General features: G+C 45.0%; 1 protein-coding gene across 3 annotated transcripts; it reads right to left on the minus strand.

The window, feature by feature from the left end:
• Positions 1-3,843: 3,843 nt before the first annotated feature.
• On the minus strand, positions 3,844-21,666 carry SNX5 (sorting nexin 5). Of its 3 annotated transcripts, XM_087775756.1 has the most exons (15): positions 21,479-21,666; positions 20,488-20,583; positions 19,651-19,750; positions 12,319-12,423; positions 11,693-11,803; positions 10,983-11,104; positions 10,528-10,651; positions 9,789-9,884; positions 8,801-8,906; positions 8,646-8,721; positions 7,769-7,808; positions 7,583-7,669; positions 6,301-6,460; positions 5,449-5,534; positions 3,844-4,419 (listed from the first exon to the last, which is right to left on the minus strand). In XM_087775756.1, exons 3-15 carry the CDS (start codon positions 19,651-19,653, stop codon positions 4,372-4,374), a joined length of 1,164 nt encoding a protein of 387 aa, XP_087631882.1. In that variant the 5' UTR covers positions 19,654-19,750; positions 20,488-20,583; positions 21,479-21,666; the 3' UTR covers positions 3,844-4,371. The 3 variants fall into 3 exon arrangements, with proteins under 3 accessions (XP_087631882.1, XP_087631883.1, XP_087631881.1); XM_087775757.1 differs by lacking the exon at positions 20,488-20,583; XM_087775755.1 differs by lacking the exons at positions 19,651-19,750; positions 20,488-20,583 and having other exon boundaries at positions 21,479-21,665.
• Positions 21,667-21,892: the final 226 nt, after the last annotated feature.

Below are 21,892 nucleotides of genomic sequence, written 5' to 3' on the forward strand. Positions count from 1 at the left end.
AGTTTCTCAGGCTTGTGAAGCTGGTCATAGCTGCAGAACCGCTGTGGGGGGCACGGGCCCAGCAACAACTAGCATAAAGAGCCCATGCTCACAGCTCTTCCAGGCTTTCTGTGCCCCAGAGGCACAGGAACAGTTCTCTGCTTGGTTTACCACCCTTAGCATCAATGATGTGTCTTCCTAGAACCATGAGTACTCACATAAACAAGAGCAAACCAGCTCTTTCTTGGAGTACACTCAACCCTTAATCATTCCCTTTCTATGGCTACAAAACCCTGTTTTATGGCACCACCTGGAATCACAATCTTGTGCAACAGGACACGTTTATGAGCCTCTCTTAGGCGACCAGGTTGGTTCCCATCTGCAGTTTTCCAATATCCGGATACTGCCAACTCCCTAGGTACAATCGCCACCTGTTTCACCCACCCTGAAGACGCTCTTGTTTTAGTATGCCTTACCCACCGCAAACACCATGCCAAGACTGCAGCCTTCCGCATCCAGCTATCCTGCTGCTAGTCTCTCCTGGGTTTGCACTGCGATCCAGATCCACTGCTCTGTGCCCATCTTAACTGTTAGCTCTGCTCCGCTGGACACAGCCAGCCAGATACCTGCAGCACCACAGACTTGGTTCTAGCCCACCTTGCCCGCACCATCCCAACAGTCATCGTCGCTTCTCTGTAAGCGGAGATGTGCTGCTGCTGTCCAAGGACACGAATCACCTCCTTACTCTCTGAGCACACAGCTGGATTCCTCAGGATCCATGTTTCTGTTGGGAGGACAAAAAACACCTTTTTCCTCCCCAAGATGGAAGAGAAAAAGCTGGACTCCAAGCTTACCATGTGGAGAGGGAGCACTGTATCCTGTAACAGCCTACGCAGCCCAGCGGCTGCATGCCAGCAGAAACATTTTTCCTTGGAGGGCAGTTTCTCTACGTTATCTCCCGTAACGCAGGCCACGAGCACAGCACCAAGGTACAAGGGGATGCGCCTCTGCTACCAGCTGTGTTAAGAGAACATATCCTCGACTGCAGGCTGGAGATTTGTACCTGCTGAGCTGCTACTGGGAGAGCCCCTAGCCCACTTCAGGCAACGCAAGCTGGATTAGCAGAGACCTGCTATTTAAATTCTTAGAGGGAACATGGCTGGAGGGGATTGCACAGAACTAACCTAAGCACTTGTGCTGCAGGCCAGGGGCATGCTTACCTCCAGGTCACAGCAGCATCTGCCTTCATCAACAACACCAGAGCTGGATGTCTAACAAACCTTAGTAAACTTGAAAAAACTTTAGTTTTCCCTCTGACCTCATCCAAATGGACAGAGAGGAACTGACATCTGATGTGAAAAGCCACATACCACAGTTACCATCACAGCGATGAGGCTTGTGCCTGTTCTCCAAAGCCAGTTTGCAATCCATAAACCAGAGCAACAAGCTTTTAAAGGTAAACTGCTTTACAGATGTGATCATGACGTCTACACTAGAGTCAATCTACGAAACTCTGCTCTCATCCCCTCCAACCAGCCTTTTCAATTAAGTCTCAGCAATATTTCTAAAAACTTATTTTCACATTGATGATAACCTGCCTTATCACACTGACTTGCCTGTGCTGATCTTTGTTCTGCTAAGGCTTTATTCAAGGCCCTGCTACAGGGAAAGTCAGGTCCAGTCATATTACATTAGTTAAAGAAAGATTTCTGTCCTTCCTTATGAGCAGACTACTCGCATACACAACTAATTTCTCTTATATATCAACATATGTCCAGCTGCCAGGTAGGAAACTGGGGCATGCAGCAGCCTTTCCAGTACTTCATTACGACTCAGTCTGAGGGTAAACATATTAGTTATCAGCAGCTGTCCCAGCCTGCCACCCACTGGCCTCCAGGAACGTGATCTGTGCTGTGACTAGTATTTTCCAAGTCAACAGGTTTGAAATATTGAAGCTGACTGCAATGCACTCTACTGGCATAGCTGACACAAAACAGCTTCCCTCAGAGCAACAGCGTCATTGGCAGAGACTTCCTTATAGCTACCATTTCTTGCAGTTATTGTAAATTAACTATAACTACAATATCTACATCATCAGTATAAAGCCATAATTATATCCACTCGAAGTCTTTTGCATTCTTTTAATCTGATCGGATTAATACTTTAATCCAAGTCAAGCTATGTCAAGAATTTAGAGTGCAAACGTCTCATAGAAAAGCTCTAAAAGAACTTTTTTTTTTAAAAAAAAAAAAGGTGTCTCACTTAAAGCTTCAAACACACTGTTACTGGCAGTGCATGAAGCCCACAATAGTCTAGACTGCTTCTGGAGGGGACACAAAGTGTTGTTTGTCATGTTGACAGTAGCTACAGCCTTTCCCTGGGGAAAATAAGAAAGGCCTTTGAACTGAGTTGAAGTAGCTTAGGATAGACACAGTCAGAGCTCAGCTTCTCCAGACTCAGCCCAAAGGCAGTTAGGTATAGGCTGCAAGTTCCTGGCTACTGACTTCGATTCACAAAGACCACCCAGCTACTGGAGCTAGGTTCAGAAGGACCCAGCATATAACAGTATTTTACCACAAAACAGCATAAGCAAGATGCTACTTCTTCTATGCCATAGGCAAGAGGTGCAAAAGGGCATAAAGCAACCACAGCACCCGAGAGCCACGGCACACGAGGAGAAGCTCATCCTGGCACAGCTGGCACACCAGCAGAGCCTAGGATGAAGCAGCCAGAAGCGAGGGCAAGAGGCACAGCATGCATTTTTAGGAAAAGCCAAACCTTTGCCAGCATGAATTGCCCAGCTTGGGGCCACTAGTTGCCCCAGGACAACTGGCTAGGAGTTTAAATGACATCTCTGGCATAGGTGACAGCAATGCTACCCATCAGCTCTCTTCTATAGAGGGGACACGTATCCACAAGCAATATACTTATGTGGCAGCTATTCAGGCAGAAGCTGAGCATGAACTCCAGAAACCTTAATCAACCACAAGTTGAAACTGTTCCTGTCGAACAAAGGTAAAAGGGGACTGAATTCAGACATTTTTTCAGCTAGACTGCTGCAGGATTGTGTGGCTGGGAAGAGCTGCACAGTTTTCATGGGGTACCAAAACCAAAAAGCAGTAGGTCATGGAAGAGTAAACTGTCGAACAACCCTTAGATACTGCTGCTGAGCTGCCCATTCTCAGAGCTTCCCTGGTTGAAGCTGCTTCAGGCAGTCTGCCCAGAGCATAGCCACATAGCCTACTTTAGGCATGGTTAGACGTTCAGTCACAAGAAATTAAGCAAGGCTCAGATACTCTTCTTCCTCAGAAAGCTGCCTTTAGAAGGGTAGGGCTCGCTGACCTATATCCACATATGCCAAATGACAGCCAACCCATAGAAAGATGACCCTGGGGTTTATAGGCTGAGTCGCCTCAGCTACAGCAGCGTACACCCAGTTGGCCATACGAAGTTTAAAGAGGTTTGTCTTACACAAGACTGGTAAGGGCTGTGCTTCCAGAAGCCCTGAAGTTTTAAATAGCCTCTTGTTGCTAGCAGAAGGTGTAAAGATTTGCAAAATATGAAGCATTGTAAAGTAGCCTGAAGGCGTCTAAGCCACCTATACATATCAATGCTTTTGAAAGGCTCGGTTTCCTTGGTGTGCAGCATATAGGAAGTAAAAGTTTGAGAGCTACTCAAACAGCAACATGACATGAAGTCCTCACATTTCATGCCAACACCCATTCCAAGAACAATCCTAGAGTCAAATATTTATCTCTAGTGCTCTGAATGAAGAGCTCCAAGTGATGAGTAATTTGTGATAGGCCTGTGCCTGAAACCTCAGTTTGTTATTTGATATCCCACAAAAAGTCTTGCCATACAACAGCTTGTTGTATCAGACATCTTTATTTGCTGTATTGTCCAAGTGTACAAATACTGAATGTAGTTATAGAAATTCAAAATATATTGTAGTAGAAATCTGTCTGGGAAGTGGAATGTTAAGATATTTACTTTATAAAATTACTACACTTATAGAAGTCACTCCCACTTGCAAGTTTTAAATATATCAGGGCTATGAAGAGACAGATTACTTTATGACCCTGCAAAAAAGGAGTTCTCCTCAGAAAACATTTTCTGCTAGATGAAGTCAGTCAATAGCAAATCAATTTCTTACATTTGACTCATTTTGAGTTATCAGCCAACAGGATGTTAGCTACATCCAGACAATTCATACACAATTCAGCTCTCATTTATACCAAGAAAGTCAATGTATCACTATCAACATATTTAAGTATTAGTCAAACAGAATCTCTGTGACAATATTTATTTTAAGCTAATGAAGTCAAGCCAATAAGTTGCCCCTGGCCATTGAGTGCAATTGATGCTTTTTTCACATTTTCAGAATAAGGCACCTTAGTTCTTGAACAAGTCAATACAGCTTTGCAGGAGAGAGACATTGTTCTGGAAAGGAAGAGAATTAGTTTCAGATGAGTATGACTGATAATTTAAATCCTGCCTTCCACAATGAAGTAGCTTCCAAAATAGTAGGTCCATCCCAGGATTTTGTAGCCTATGACAATGCTGAAGAGCTTATACTGCTAAGACAAGCATCCAAGCAGTAAAGCATCAAAACCAGATCATACCGTCTGCAATCTGCCTCTTCCTGCAGGCCTGCAACCATGACTCAGTTTGTGGGCAGGAGACAGAACAGTAAGTTTTTAAAGTGGGCCAAACTGAGCAGCATTGTCAAGCCTTTTGTGTGTCACATTCAAGCTCAGCAATGAAGTCCTCTGTGATGAACTCTCAGAGGACTCTCAGAGTGGCAAATTAGACTTTCCTTCTTCAAAAGAAGCAGAGGATGGACAGTTACCTCTTCCTGAGGCTTACTGCTTTGTTCTCTACACTAAATTAGCACACCCTGCAACCTGTGTCCACTTTCCTGGCTTAAGCTGGCAGTACACGGTGCGGTCTCTGCAGCAGACTTCAAGCCTGCTCAGTAAAGCGTGGCAGAGGCTGCTACAAAGCCGGTGTCCCCCTTCACTGACAAGCCAAGTGAGAAAGGTTGACAGCTAGATCACAAGCTGCAGGATGTGCTCTCACAGCACTCAGGAACACTTGAAGCAGCAGCTGCCTCTAGATGCAGGAGGGATCAAACCCTGTGGGCTGAGGCTGCTTCATGGGAAGTTAGGTGAGCTGTTGTGTACTACCTGCAAAACTGAGGCTTCTCACTTGCAGTGCAATAGGCTGGTGTCCTAGGAGTGACCAGTTGAAAACAGGCTTTCTGCATGGGACAGGTAAGACTGTCAGCATTTGTTTTTTGTATGTACTACACCTTTATGCTTCTCTCCTTCTCCTCTTCAGATCTCAACTAAAGGGCCCAGCTGTTCTATTTCACACTTCCTAGTTTTAAAGGCAACCCAGAAAATCCTCCAAGTTACACAGTACTCGCTTCTCTCAAGCTACGCCTGTTAAATTCCAAAAGGAACACACCTTTGCGTGTTTTATTTCCAGTTCTGCCATTTCAATTAGGTTTTTGCGGAATGCTGCTATTCTCTTCTGTTTGAAGCTCATCAGTTCTGCAGGAAAGAAAGAACAAACAAAGATAAGACAGATGTACAAAGTGTGATTGAAGTTTCAGTAAAGCCCCTTATGTTTCATTAATTCTGTTGTACAGCTCTAGTTACGGTATTTGACCACAAAAAGGTTCAAGAGTTAGTCTTGCTGTTTCTAGCCAGAAGATGCATTCATTGCATGACTAACTGACATCTTGGTGAGGAAATGGACACCTTGTCTAAGACAGAAAGGCTTTACAGGAAGACAACTGGTATAAAACAGAAGCAAGCCACACAAGCTCTGTGAGAACACAGAACATTTAAAAACCAAGAACATTAAAGGAGTAGTGTGTGTACCATGAAAGCATGTTTCCTCTGTTTTATATTGTTCAAAGGCATCTACTAAGAACCAGTGTTTGCAACTCTGTATGAGGCACTCAGCTGTACTGGAACAGAGCAAAAGCCTGTTTACACACTAATTGAGATAATCAGAAGCCTGAGTAGTTACCTTCAGGTGGAGACTGAGAAGCAGAGTGCAGTCTGGAAGACAAATACTAGGGGCTTATAATGAAGGCTGGTCTAGTACTGACATTGCTCTGCTTCAGACAATCATTCTTAAAAATATTTAGATGCATTAGTTTTACAGGCATCTATACTGCCCTTGGGATGTCCAGACTACTTGCTTCAGGAAAGCATTTCAGAAGCCTTCAGTAGCTGAAGGTCAGATTGCATTGCACCTGGACTGCATTAAGATCTCCCTTCAGCATTAATACAGCAAAGCTTGTTTTACCTTGTTTTGCAGATTCTGAAATCTTTTCAAACTTCTGACAACAATCCTGTTGGTGTGCCTCAGCCAGCCTGACGTCCTTGCTCTTTAGTCTGGCTTTATCTAGAGCTTTGTTCGAGTTTTCATAGTCGACAAGAGCCCTTGTACGTCTGTACAGAAGATCCTGAAAGTAGATAGGAATAGTGCATCAAAGCCTTAAGAGGACTACTTCCCAAACTGAGGTTACAACTACCTTAGCAGCAGGAGGTTTCACTTCTTTCAGCACCAGATTCCGCTTCTGCCAACAAGCTATTATAACCCGCTATGCTCTTAGCATAGCAACCGGAGCCTTTCACCAGTGCAGTATCAAGTATTCAGGACTGCCACTTGTGCCTTTGTCAAGGAAGTCTGAGGGCTACTGAAGGCATCGCCTCTTCCCTTAAAGTAGCTTTATCCTTCTATAAGGTGGGCCTCTCCACTAAGGAGTAATAGCACTTCCCAAATTCCCTCAGTCTACTTCCAGTAAGGGATACACTATCATTTAATTGATTGGAGATCTGACAGTTTGACTGAAGCACTGTACTAACCCAGACGCGAGAAGCAGTACAGGTCTCTGTGCCAATTCCCTTCTAATTAGCAGCAGTATAGTCTTGACATCTAAATAGCAGTACACCACACAAAGGGAGCCTGTAGTGAATGTTCCAGGGTACATGACATTAGAGGTATGACACTAGATGAAGAGGCCCATCAAGTTATACCTAGATACTACTTCTCAGCATAGTCACCCCCTTGCCAAGTCAAGTATTGGCTAGAAAAGAGTTGCTGGCAAGGCTTTTGCAGTCACATCAGTTTAGCAAACCCCTCTTGGAAGTCCAGGCTCCAATAGCCTTCACATGTTACCACATATTCATGATGAAGTACTTTAGTGGTTGGGATTTACTTCAGGATTTTTAATTAGTTATCATTGGTTTTAGGGACAAGTCGTGACAACTTAGGCAGGGGAAGGGTTAGAATGCTGCTGCAGACTCAAATTCAGTTTGCACTAACTTACAGAAATCTAATGAGTTCTTCCTCTCTACATGCCAAAGAAAAACTGGTTGGAGATCTTAAACAGCCCTTCTGTAGGCGGGCTGGACTGCAGCTAGCCAATATTTAGTTTCTGTATTCTGCTGTGGTTTAGGAGTGCCAGGTTTCTTAGGCAAAAAACAAGGGTCCAGCTTCCTGTCTTCTTAAAGCACAAAGAATACCATGAGTGAGTCACGGTGCCCATCATAAAACTAAGCTTCAAAAAGAAAACTGTTCTCACCTTAGCAGCTTCTATATTGAGCATGTAGTACCTCAACAGTTCAGAGAGCTTTAAGTCTTCATCAGACGAAACTCTATTCTCTACCTTCTACAGAAAAAAATCAGATAGTTGGTATGTAACAGGAGGCAGCAACATCTAGATTCAGAGATTCTTCCCCCCCCCCCTGCCTCCCCAAGCTTCTCTTACCCTGAGTTTCTCAAAGAGCTCAGCAACTTTCAACAAGTACCTAGGGGAAAAATTGCATAAATAAGTTTCAGATACGTCTTAGTCTGATAAATGCCCAGATCAACTGACGAAACCAAAAAGTTGAAGGCTGGAGTTTACTCCTCCATACAGACACAGACAACAGCTTGAGAAGAACTCAGGTCTAGGCAAACACCCGGACAAAAAGTTCAATGCAAGAGGTGCCAATTCCAGCCTAACAGACTAGTACAGTTGAGCAGCTAGACATCATTTAAAATAACAACGCTGATCTCTAGATCAGAAAAGTCTTGTGGAGAATTTCCCCACTGTTACTCTCCAAGTGGGGTGAACAGTCTTGTTTATTCAGCTATATAATCTGTTTTAACAAGGTCTTGGTAAATTGATAGCCAAGTTTAGAGAAGTGGAAGAATTCACCTCTGAAAAGGTGACTAGGCTTCCATAGCTTAAAAAACCCCTACTATTCTGGAACTTTAAAAGTCCAGAAGATCATACAGGCATAGTGCAAGTTGTGGTTGTATTTAACAGCACATTAGAACACAGATGCATAACCCTTTCTCCCATATTCTCTGGGAATTTGTGACCTCAAAAAAATTCAAGGAGACTTCTGTTTAGAAGGAGCTTTGATGACCAGCATGATTCAGCTCTAGGGCACAACTGGCAAAAGATCAGCTAGTTAAGAGTCAGATGCAATTGACAATTTTAAGTCTGTCACACCAGGAGCATCAGAGAAAAAGTTTCAATGCCACTTGCTTGAAATTCAATAACTCAAACCAGCTATGACTCAGTCCCCTGGATTTTACAGAAGGAATTTGATATTCCCAGACTCAGGATATGTTTATGAACAGTTAGAATTGCTTACTTTTTGATAACTGTAGGTTCTTCTAATGCCAGGCTGTTCAAGCAAGCTGAAGTATAAATATAGTCATCTGCAACATCTGCAAGAACAAGACAAGGTTTTCAGGCTGAAATCAGCAAGACTGCAAGGTCTTTACAAAGGTCTTTGAAAAGATTCACTTTTGTGAGATCTTGTCATCTTATCTGCTTTTGCACATGCATCCTTGATTCTGTTGTAGTAGTTTACAAGAAAAGTCTTCTCTTGCTCAAAAAAGTCTTCTACTTCCTGAAAGAGAGTATGACCTGTTAAGTCGGTTACATTACTGCAAAATACAAGCTCTTCCCTGTTTTGGGAAGGGCCAAAGAAATAACCATAGCCACCTAAGCATTATGCCCATCAATCTCTACTGAAGAGCAGAGTTCAAGACAAGGCCCTGAACCAATGGTTTGACAAGCCAAGCCATTTGGCAAGTTTCTTCTTCATGATGAAGTGAAGATGGACTTGACACTCAACTATTCAACACTGCAGGTTGCCTGAAGCAACCAGTAAGTTGGTATCAGAGGGCTACCAACTGTTGGAATTTTATTTCCTGGACCTGCTGCAACACAGTAGCTAAGCAGTAAGCAGTTTACAAGCTTGCTTCACGTGCACATCAAACATTATGTGTACTGTGATGTTTCAGGACATTGTGTTTAGGACAGCAAGTCTACTAGAAAGAGCTACCATGGCAACATGGCAGAAAAGCTGAAGCTGGACCAGTTACAGGAGTCTTTGGTATTTGATCTCATCTAGTGCAAGCAGAAACCCATAAATCATGTTTGTTCGGAGCTCCAAAGTAGACAAAAGCCACAAGCACATTTGCTGAAGGTGTAATTCCTTCCTTCCCACCAGTATCAGGTGTTAAGGCAACTCTTACGCATCCACCAGAAACTTTAAATATACACTTAAATTTTTAACAGCCTATAGCTTCGATGCCTTTTTCTATAGAAGTCAAAATTAATATAGGCTATTCCACCCAACTCAGGACAGCAGTAACAAGGAAGGTTAGCATTAGTAACTGAGCCTCACACACATCAAGCCTGAAGCAGACATAACTTAACTTCCCTGGAGCAGGAAGCAAGAAACAATCAAGACTAGGCTAAGTAAAAGGTAAACCAACTACCTTACCTTGACTCCAGAGAAGAGGACTTCATCAGCACTCTTTACTACACTTTTTAAAAAGCCACCAAACATCTCTTTTGTGTTTTTCCTCCGAACACTCAGCTGCAACAGAGAGGGCAGGACAGCTTTAAAGTCATCCCGAGGGGGGAAAAAAGTGACTATTTTGACACTTGCAGTGTTGTAACATCATTTATATCTAGCATATGTCAGAGCAGGCTGATTTCCAAGCTCTCCGTAATACCCGTATAAGCTGTACAAAGATGGCTCATGTAAGAAATGGCTTGACTTGAACTTGTTCAACTACTCTGTGCCACAGATTTTTCCCATTCCCAGAAACAGCTCAGTTTCTCCTTACATATCTTGTATCAGCATTCACTACTCATAATTAGGTATAACAAAAAAACAGATGCAGTACTAACTTTAATACACCTCCATCCTTCCATTTTAGGACCATGCCACACACAGGACAGGTACACCTGAACCATACTTGTTCCTCAAATGTCAAGACATACAAAGTTGGGTTCCTAACCAACTTGACTAGGATTAAGAAACACTATGAGATTTATAGCAGAAAAAGGTCTAAAGGTCAGGCTTTTGTCCCTTAACCATCTCACAGAAATACTGGCAATATCTGCTTGCTGACGCTGCACAGAGATTTACATAACATCCTGACTGTGCCCAGAGAAGTGACAGCACTCCTAATACCTGGCCTCACTCTGAAAGGAGAAAAAAAAACATGTCTTACATCCTGGTCATACTCCAGGAAAACATGAAAATTGCGATCTTTGCTGAGCACAGGATGAGAAGAAATCCGCTGAAGGAAGATTTCGTGTGATGATACGGTCTTCTTGAAGACAGCGAGGTATTCACTGAAAGGAAAGAACAGACTGAGATCCCCTCTGGTACTGCCTTCTTCAATATACAAAGAATTGCTTTAAGTTTATTCAGTGAAAATATTCAACAGCCTGTTCTGAAATAGCTAGCTAGTGATAGCAATGCTATTTTCCAATCCTTTTAGCTAGGAAGTTTTCCAGTTTGAGAGAAACTTTTGGCAACACCACAGCTCCAGGATTTTAAAGATTATGCAGCAGCAGACACCCTTCAAAATAGTCACACTCAAGATCAGTTCCCACCAAATAAGTTGCTCTCCCAGAAGGCTTCTCTAAGTGCAGCTTTTGGCAGTAGATTAATTCTACTTACGCTTCTAGCTCTTGCTTCATTTTGGCAAACTCTTCTTTTGTCATAGACACTTCTCCTTCCCCTAGCTTCTGCATCTTCTCTCTGGGACCATCAAAGTCAGGCTTTGAAGGTGCTGGAGGTATCTAGCCAAGGAATTGGTTAGCAATAGATGCTAGCAAATAAAGTTTTCCAAAATCACTTCTAGCATTCTCTGTAAGGAGGCCTTTTTGCCTGGTCATGGCAAGCCAGCAAGGCTCCGCACACAGGAATTTAGAGGCACATTGATGTCTAGGACCCTGTTTGCGCCTCCCAGCTCTGTGCTACCCCTGCCCCAGGAGGGAAACCAACCGAGAGGAACAGCCTCTATAATCCACCCTGTAGCCAGCCATCTCCTGTGGCCCACAGGGCCTCCTAAAGAGTCATGACAGAAAAGAAAGAGTATATTTAATAGAGTATTTCACTGTGTTATCTTCAGGCAGATATTAATACCACCACAGAATCAGCAATTCTCAGAGCATCGAGCTATTTTTGCTGCTCCAAGCTATACGGAAAGTGCACACAAAGCCATACCACTGAAGTTGTTTGGAAATTAAGGCAAAAGGAAGCATAGGGAATACCAGAGTCATGAAACACTGGTAACACTGGTAAAGCAGACTTCATGCCCTTACTAGTATGCACTTTATATCACCATAGTCTTTAGTTTAGAATTACGTTTTTTAGGAAGTACTTACAATGAGTCCTGCATACTCTTCGGTTTCAGTCAGTGTATCATGGAGCCACACAAAGTCTTCATGCTGCCTTGTAACTGAAAACTCAGAGCTTTGAAAAGCTGGCAGTGTAGTCTGGAAGAGAAGATATAGAAGCCCTACTGTTTTGTAAATTAGTGCTTTTAGAAACAGTTCTGTCTGTTTCCAAAGGAAGCTATTTTGCCTAGTAAGAGTCTTTTGCCTACTCCCTTTTAGCTGAGCTGGCACTCATTTGAGAGCCTTACTATTAAGGAGACTATTTAAAGAAAATGCACTGTTGTGGAACAGCATTAATGCAGTTTATTTTGTGAAGCTTCACAGTAGCTGGTTTCCCCACCCCCACCCCCCAGCCTTCTGGTGTCAAGCTAGGATTCCTCAGCAAAGCCAATCTAGTGTATCAGCTAACTTGTCTCTATTTAGAGAGTGTTCAAGTCTTAGGAAATCTTAAGTTTCTGCATATATATACACCCTCAGGCCACCTTTAAGTGGAAAAGCTCCATCTAATTAGATTTCCTTCATTGCCAAGACCATTTTTACAGGTATGTGTATTGCAAATACACATATTACTTGCATAACATTTATAAAGACTACTTTCTACTCCATGATCTTACCTTAGTATGCACAGTGAACTTCACTCTGTCCTTTTCACTTAGGGCATCAGGTATATCAATTTGAAGAGAGGGATCAACGTTCAGGTCCACAGATACAGACCTCAGCTGCAACAGAATTCACAGTATAGGCCTTAGTCAAGCATCAAGTAGGTTTAGTGAAGTTAGACTGGTCATCAGCTGTCAACAAGAACCATGTTACACTAAACCACTGCCTCCAGGAACAGCACATATGGACAAGCATGACAGCCTCAACACTACCTGCACATCACTGTGACAAGCCTTCCCTTCCAAACACAGGAAAGGAAAAAGCCTTGTTAGCTTGAAGTCTGAAGAACTGATTGTTAGAGCTCACACTAGAGGTATTTGGGAAGTCTTTGAAAAGAAGCATCCTCCTTCCAGTATTCTCCAGCTTGTTTACTTGGAGCATATTAAGCCAAAGCCTATTATGCCAGTTCAAAGATAGCAACAACCCTCATAGTTCTCTCTTCATTACCCTGTGCCTCCACAATACGTGGCAGAACAGCTGACCTTTGGGAAAAGTGGGGCATGAAACCTCTTTAGGCTCCCATAAAGTCTAAGAGCCAACTGTCTGCCAGAAACAGGACGAAAACCCAAGAACATTGTGGCACTAACACTACACCTGTTTAATCTTATTTTCAGGATACCTGTCATCATGTTATTCATTGCTGCTAGAACGCACATTTGCTGTTAAAAGAAAAAGGCCCAGTAAGCTGGTACAAGAACCAGCCTCAAAGATATCTGAACTTTGCTTTGCAAAAAGCTATGTACTGCTTGTAACTGCAAGTCTCTTCCCCTCCTAAATCCAGGTCTTGTCTTATCGTTTCTGGACAGAGCTTTGTGCCTGGCAACATTTTAATGCTATTTGCTTCCACTCAGAGCAGCTCAGAAGAGGTTTCTGAGCATGCTATGTGAGGAACCCTTTACAGGAGGCCTCAGAGCATACCAGGTTCAATAGAGACCAGACTTGCCTTCCCGGTGCTTCAGACACACCTTAAACAGAACCAGCATCTTCCTTTGGGGACTTATTTCTTCATTCCAACAGCCTACACACAGAAGACAATTTCAACCATATTTAAACTTTTCTAGAGCAGTGAAATAGCCTTCTCAGTGGAAGATGCTCTAGGTTATACACCACTAACATCATCAAGTCATAGTCCTACTCAAATTCCTTACAAGGACACCGCTTTCTGACTGAGAGCAGACGAGGCCTTGATGCTCAGCACGCCATCCTGTTCTGGGAAGCCAGGGAAGTGGCCAGGCTGCACTCAATAGCAGTAAGATTCAGCATAGCCCCCGGCCCATTTCTCCCTCTGGTTTACGATTTAAATTTCCTTTACCAACTTGTACTTCACTGCTTGTACCCAACCATTGAAGACAAATGGCTTCAATTCCCTATAGGACCTCAGAAGCAAGCAAAAAAATGTTCAGGCACATCCAGCATAGATTATTAAGATTAATGCATACATCCAGTTCTTACATCAAGTAGAATCATATATTTAGATACCAAGGAATCGACTTTTGCAAGCTATTAGACACTACTGATCACCAGCTTCAGTCATCTGTATTCCAGAAGCATGCAGGAACCTTAGCCTATCACATTATGGTGGTTCCTGTGCTATGAAACAGGTCTTCTAAGAGGCCGTCCCTTCAGTGCTACAGCCTAACAAATCATTCTTATTTTCTACATAAGGGAGAAACTGCCAGAGATCAAGGTCACAACACAGGAAGTTTGCTGAAGAGCCACCGTCAGACCCAGGCTGAATCCCAAGGTTATCCTTTATAGAGATAATTCCGAATGCCTTCCCAGGAAAGCAAGCCAGAGAACTGGGCCACAGCTGATATTGTTTCACCACCCTGCAGCACACTAGGGTACAGACAGACCCCACCAGCCAGGAGCTTGCCCCAACCACCCGCTAAGCGCAAGTTTCAGTGCCAAAGCCCACAAGCAAACCGTGCCAGACAGCATCTGAGCAATCCTGTTTTATCACAGATAGCTTGAATGCTGCCTTAAGCTTCTGCAAAGCTGCACAAGAACGGTTGAGAGGTTGCCCTTTAAAAGGTAAAGTTTTGCTTCCAAAAGCTTTGGAAGCTCCCTCCCCCTAGTCTGGCCATCTGTGTACTGCAGCCCAGGTCTGGTAGCCCTCAAGTCTCTCTGGCTGCCTGCAGAGGACACAGCTGTCAGGCTAGCAGGCATTTGCCTCTATCCAGCCTGCCCCTGCCTAGACTTCCTCTACCACTGATGGTTACTGCTATAATCTACGACCAGGCTGTCATGCATCAGTGAGGGATACCCCAGTCACTGGCCCTCATCCTTCCAGCCTTGCTAAAAAGACTTCTATCTGCTGCACACTAGCTGTTAGCTAGAGTTAGAAGGAGGTAGGTAAGAGATACACCTTTTTAAGCTTTATGACTATGGAAAGGCCTTGTATGCAGCACACTGAGCTTCCCATTCCGACTTCCGCAGGACAGAAGGCTTTTATCCCATTCTGAGTATTGCCTTGGCAGCAAGCGAGGACGTTGAGCTTACAGAGCACGCCCTGGAACACAGTTCTTAACAGTCCCAGCACTGCTTACGCACAAATGGACATAGCAGGACTCCAAACACTACAGGGACTCCAAGAGAACAGTTGCTTCTCTCCAGCTACCTTATGGGACAGATTATTATATCCCCCTACAGGTATGCGATTCTGGGACTCACTAAGAAGGCACAGACCAAACAGCACAAAGGCGCATGGCTCAGGGGTCACTGACACTGGTTTAGGCAGACGCTACCCCACTCAAGCACTAGAGGAAGGACAGGTAGAAGGCCACCGTTCAGACATTAGTTTCACTGAGAGCAAGGCTCACTGTCTGTTACCAACTGAACGAAAGGCAAGTTGGTCCGTGCTTCCCAGCCAAATAACACTAGCAGCCAAAGCAGCGAGATGCAGACCCCAGTGTTTTGCATCCTGCTTACTTATCTTTACTGTCCAAACAGGATCAGCAATGCTAACAACAAGAACTGCTGAGTCTGGAAAGTATGATAAGCCAAAGGAAACCGCTTCCTCTCAGCTAAGCTAAGGAAAGGATTACACAAATCAGCCACTCCTGAATTTGTGAACTTTCTTATTAACTGTTGTGGAGAAAGTAACCCGTGATTAGATGCTGTCCACACACCCCTCCATGCCTAGCAGTTGCCTGTACAAGAGATGGGGAGGTATGGACACAAGATGGTACTGCTTTGTCCGATTAAAGCAGTTCACGTCACGAGTGTTTCTCCCCTGGACTAGCACCATAAACTGCAAGGCAATGGAGCAAGAATATGTAACTTACAGCTTCAACAATCCCCAAGAATGCTACTGCAGGAGAGCTTATTGCGCCAGCAGGGCCTTATTTACACAGAAGCAACTGGGAGTCAGCAGCAGTGCTCAGCTGTGCACTTTAGAGCAGTATGTACTATACATAGGGCCTGAAGTGCGAGATCAGCCCTGAAACAGGACAAGAGTCTAGAACACCCCTATATACAGTGGTGGGATTCTGCCCCTCAGGACTACATGAAGCCACTTGCTAAAAAAAATCGTGTACCTCTCCTACCGTAAACATCTACTGTAAATTTACATGATGCAGCCTATACTTAAAGGCCACTGCAAGCTCAAACATCAAGAGTATGACTGTTTGAAGACAGCACAGGATTATCACCTCTACCCTTCAGGAGTCTGGTCTTCAGTGAAGGACCTGGAGGCACATGAAACAGAGGATTATAAAACCACTGGTCTGCTCTAGTCCTGTGAAGGTCACTGTGGGCTCCTAACTCCAGGCCAGAGACCTTTAGAATTGCACAATCACAGCAGCAAGGCTCAGACTACAAAGAGAGCATTCACACTGTCTGACTTGAGGGGGACAGAGCGCTTTGTTTCCCTACAGAAAGTGCTGGGGCAGCATTTCTCCAATGAACTGGAAGCAAGAAGCCCCCCCTCGTCTTACCACAGCTCTATAAGGCATTAACCCAGTGCACCCAGAGCAGATGTTCCACACCAACCCCTGATCACCACAAGCACTTGCTCCTGCAGCATTAGCAGCTCATCATTCAGGACCTTTCATTCCACCATCCCTCCTATACCCATCCTACAAGTAGGAATGAGGACCAATTTGCTTATGGTCACATGAAAGCTGTGCAGAGCAGAAGAACTAAACTTTCATCTCCAAGCCCCAGACTTGTTCCTTTAGCACAGCAGGCACCCAGCCCATGACCTTCCCAGGAAACTACTCCATTTTAGCTCTCTGTCCTGCCGTGCCTGGTAGCTCCTTTGTATCTGGAGGCATTTCTTTGCTAGGACATCATTGCTTCCTCCCTGCACTCAAGGCAGCAGGCAAGAGAACTTAAGTTTCCCTATCCCAATTACCAGAAACTGGTCTGTCCCCCAACACCCTCAGGGCAGGAGGGGAATATAATCCAAGCTCAGCAGCTGGTGAGAGATTATTCCCCACTTGCAGCATATGCCCAAAGAAGCACAGAGGATAGTGACTCCTGGAGCAGCACAGCAGGGAAAGAGTTGGGTTGGGCTGCAAACTGAAACACTCACCCAAACCCAGCACTTTCACCTCTCATTTCCCTTTCTCAGAAACAGCTTAGAGACTTCTGGTTTGCAATGATGAAGCAACTGTTACAGCTGCTCTGATGCCCTCCACTTCTAGGCTCAGGCCTCTTCAGTGACTTGTATTGGGATCCCCAGGGTTTTGTGAGGGTTCAAGAAAAACTTTTCCCTGTTCAGAAAAGATACTGTCCACCACACCTGTCTGACCTGGAAATTAGAACAAGACATCAAGCAGAGCCCTCCAGCATAACAGTCAGTCATCATATTGATTAACGTTTCTAGATTTGGGACCAGAAGACTAAAAATAGCTATTATGGTACTAATTAGGGCAGTATGACACTCACCTGATCTGGAAGCTCAAGAGAAGAGACAGTACAGGGCATTACTCTGACCAATTCAGGTAGAGTTTTACAGCACTTCCTTTTTTTTTTTATTGCTTAGAGATGTTACAAACCTCCCCCCGCCAAACAAAAGAGCTGGATTATTTAAATACAATCCAGCGATGACTATCAGCTAACCAGGCTTCTAACTTGATAGACATAAGTTTCTGAGCAGATGTCACCCAATGCAAACACATCTTCATGCTTGCAAGCATCCAGTGGAAGGCAATGCCCTCAGCCACTGAAGCCCCTTAGTTCTGTTGAGTGGCCTGAACTGCTGCTTTTAAAGTTACACCCTTTGCAGTTTTAGCATCAGTTCTAGATGACTCAGGGTTACTTCTGCATTCTAACAAAAGAATCTGCCAGTGCAAGCAACTGTGTACAACATCCGATTCCTAGCAAAATAAGAATCCATATTTGTTCTCAAAGTCAGATTAATCCAGGGGTTTTCCACATAGCCAGGCTCTCAGAAGGAGCAAGGAGCCTTTCCACACGAGTTTACATGTCACAGAGCTTTCTGCTTATTGTCAGCTACCTTATAAAAACCCTCCTCTTACTGATCACCTCCCTGCTGTCATTCAAGCAACAGCCACAAACAAGACTTCAGTGGTAATTACATCTGCCACTACCCAGCATCCATTACTTTTTACAGATTAGTCTTTCTAATTAAACCAGTTTAAGTGCTCTCCAGAGAGCACCAAAAGATCATGATGTTTTCTGGCAGTTTATACAGAGTCCTCAGTTCCAGAGGGCCTTGTTTCAACACCCAGGGGTTAACCAGCAGACTTCCAGATTATCTGGCCAGCAGATATCAGTGGCATTAGTTGCTGGAACTACATTTCAGTCATATTCAGCACAAGTAGCTTAAGTTTCCCTTTAATCAAGATACTAAAAATATGTCTGAAAGTACCCTGCATGCATGCAGCAGTAAAGAGCCAATACAGTAGATGTGAAACTTTGATTTTGCAGCCTTCGTGATAGACTTGCTGTTAGCTCTCCGACATTCAGCTGAAACAGTCCTGAAGTACTCCAAGTTACATATAACCAGGAAAACTGAACCAGTTTTCTTGCACACAGTCTTCATGTTGCTACTGATGCTATAGCAAATTTGTGTCTTTGACTGTAGAACTCCAGTGATGCAATGGTTTAATTATTTTGCTTAAAATAAAGATAAAGAGGGAATAATAGCTCAATTTAGTCACATTGAAACGGCATCCCTCACCAAGTGCAGTGCTTGCCAAGTAAGCAGAAGGCAGCCTCTATAGCCAGAGCACCTGTTGCCACTGGCTGTGCAATAATAAGCTAGCTTGATCACTTAGCTCTCCTGTCAGAGGGATCTCTGCATCACTCTCTGCAGAAACCAAGTGGTCACACACCTCCTTACAGAGGGAGGGAGCTGTGGTAAAGGACATTATCAGCATTCAAGGATCCCAAATTCTGAGCAAAAGCCTCTCTAGCTCACCTTGTTCCACCTAGCAGCACACAGGACAGCTCCACCTAACCCACTGCTTCCTCAGCTCGAGGGGTCGAGCAACACCTCTGGCAGTGCAAGTCAAATCCACCCTGCTGCATCTGCCTACAGAGCACAGCCTATGGCTAAGCGCTTTTAGCCCATATGCCATCTGTAACATGAAGCATGCCCAGCTAAAGTGAAAGTTGTGCAACAGAAGCAAACCCCTAAGCTGCAGTCAGTAGCTACAAGAATGTTTTGCTGGCCTCCCGCAGCAAGGCCAGAGCTGGTGGTAGGGAGTCTCAGCAATACAGCCTCACCGTGCTCTCTTCACCTCCCATGGATTTGAAATTGTGTCATCAGCCCAAACTGCTAGGCCAGCTTCATGGAGGCTATATATCCTTATCCAGTAGCTTTCCCCTTGCTAGCAGTTCATCTCCCTACTTGTTTTTGGGCGCAGCAGCATGCAGAAGCAGTTTTCTTGCAAAACATAAGATCTAGTAGGCCCTCATTCTTTCCAGAACATGTAGAGAAGTTGTCTAGCACCAAGAACCACTGTTCAGGAGTGATAACAGCAAGTCATTTTGTCTTCCACTCACTGTTCTGAGAAAGAGGGGCTACAATACTCTCAGTATTTTGACCTAGAACAGTTCAACTGCAGACTGGAGCCTTTAAAATACTATCAAGCCATTGACATTAAGAAATAGCAGGTTATTTGCACACACTTGGCTTGGCAGTCCCAGTACTCGTTTTACTTTCCGAAATGCCTTTTCCTCCCCATGACAGATTACACCATCTTTCCCACTGCACTTCCAATCACCCTTATCCTACCCTCCCTTCCTCTTCCTACATATCCTGATCCCCTCCTGCTTTGCCACCTCAGGGTCAGTTTTTAGTTTATACTTACCATTGATTCCTATTCAAGGTTAATACCTAATGAAGCTTCCTTTATAGGCACAGGCTTTATCTACTGGCCACACACCAGTTCCATGTTGCTGTTTCCTTACCTAAACAGGAACAGACAAGATAGGAGTATTTCTATCCTCCCCCCTGCTGCTGGAATCCCAAGACAGCCCTACTACCTGAAACAAGCTAGTTAATCTTTGTCCATTTAGCATTAGAGTTTAAAGCTACTCCAGCCCTCACCCGTGGGAACATTTTCCCCTCCCCCCAATATTCCTGCCTGCTAAGTTAGAAAGGGCATATAAACACTCGCAGTTACCAATTGCTGTGAGACAGTTGATATTTTACCTTCCCCTCCACCCACCACCTGCAGGTCCTGCGAGCCTTTCATCTATAAAGCCTATAAAGATTTTCACTCAGTATTCTCAAATGGCAGACGCTTTAATACTAACAGTTTCACATGCAGCAGAAAAAGGTGAAAGCACTGGCTAGTTCACAGCTCAAAGCAAATAACTAGAGAACACTTGTTCAACAAACTTTTGCCTGTTCTGCTGGATCAAGAGTGTTTTAGAAGATTCATATGCAAGAGAAGCAGATGAAAGCAAGTTATCTAAAAAAACTTATTCAAGGCAGGTGTATTTCTAGCCCTCAAGTCAGCTAATATACATCTTCCAAAAGGCTAGAGAAGACACAGACTGAAAGGACTTCAGCACCCTTAACAGCTTAAAACACAAGTCATCTTCCTGCAAGTTTAAGCTTAGTCACAATGGGAGACTACACTCAGATGCAACAGTATGAAAGTCAAATAGGCAGCTCACAGACTGTTAAAGGGCTGTCTTACCTTCTGTTCAAGGTGTGTTGGGGGTGGTTTTTAAACCAGGTAGACTAGGTAGGTTAAGCCAGGCAGCTTGTCCAGTATGCAAAATAATTCCAAGCACTGATTACACACACACACACGAATACACGAAGTTCCTGTTTTAGCATTTAATTTGCATTTCCTCTGAGAAGTTGAGAGTCTTAACATTGGGTAACACCCCATGCTCCCTCAAAGACCAGACAAAAGCCTCCTTGGCACTTAAAGCCTCAACACTGCTACAAAGAAAAGAAATCCAAGTCAGCTACTGATGTGACAACCAAAGGAAAGAGGCGTCACAGCTGAAGTGACAGCCGACAGACTAATTAACAGAGGCCACACAACCAGGAAGGCTGGCCACAGACACACAAGGCAGACCCCCCGAGGAAGGCCAAGTTTGAACGCCTCTAGCAGAAGCGCCTACAGCACTTCACGGCCAGCGCCCAGCCGCAGGTCCTGGCCCGCGGCTCCAGCTCCAGCATCCCCCCAGCAGGCCCAGCTCCTGCAGCTCCAAGGCCGTGCTTGTCACCCGGCTCCCGCCACAAATCAGGTGCTCCGCTCACAGCCCGCGCTGCCTTGTGGCAGCTGCGGAGCCCTCTCCTTCTTCTCCTTCCCATGCTGGTTTTATTTTCCTTTTTTTTTTTTTTTCCCCTTTTTATCACTCTCTAGGCACCTCTTCCTTCAGGGCAGCACCCCGCACTCACCCTGGGCAGCTGCGCCCTGATCACCTGCCCTCGGAGGACCCTGGGTGCAGGGAGCAGGCAGCGCAAGGACTAAGAACCCTAATAACTGAAATACAAACCTTAACAAAAATAAAAGCCTGTCACTGCCCCGGTGCTACCGGGGGGGAAGGAGAGAGGGCAGGAAGCTCCCTCACACCCCGCAGGGCCAGCCCGGGGCTGAGCGCGGCCCTCAGCCCGGCGGGGCACGGCCACACCCCCACAGCCCGCCTCAGCCGGTCCCGGGCCGCCGCCCTCACCTTGCTCTGCGCGTCCTCCCGGAGCAAAGCCATGTCGCCCAACGCGACCAGCCGCTCACCGCCCTCTTCGCCACCGCCGCCGCCGCCGCCTCATATAGCCCGGGGCGGAGCCGCGGCCGCCTCACGCCGCCAGCGCCACGCCCCCGCCCTCCCGGCGGTCCCCGCTCCCGATGGAGGCCGCGGTGCCCCTCTCCTCGGGGCGGCGGCCATCTTGGGTAAGGGCAAGGTGCTGCTTGCCTTCATCCAAGATGGTGGAGTAATGGTTTAATTTTTTTTCCTTTTTTTCCTTGGTTTTAAAGATTAGAGGTTTTTTAAAGAACACTCAAAAAAAGCGAAATGGAGAAGGCACGCTCCCCTCACCGCCGCTCTCGGGGGCTCCAGCACCGAGCTCCCGCAGGCCGCAGTGCGGAGAAG

The sequence above is a fragment of the Nipponia nippon genome, unplaced genomic scaffold, assembly GCF_047370975.1.
Source record: "Nipponia nippon isolate SJK-2023a ecotype South Korea unplaced genomic scaffold, ASM4737097v1 scaffold_4, whole genome shotgun sequence".
Lineage (NCBI taxonomy): Eukaryota > Metazoa > Chordata > Aves > Pelecaniformes > Threskiornithidae > Nipponia > Nipponia nippon.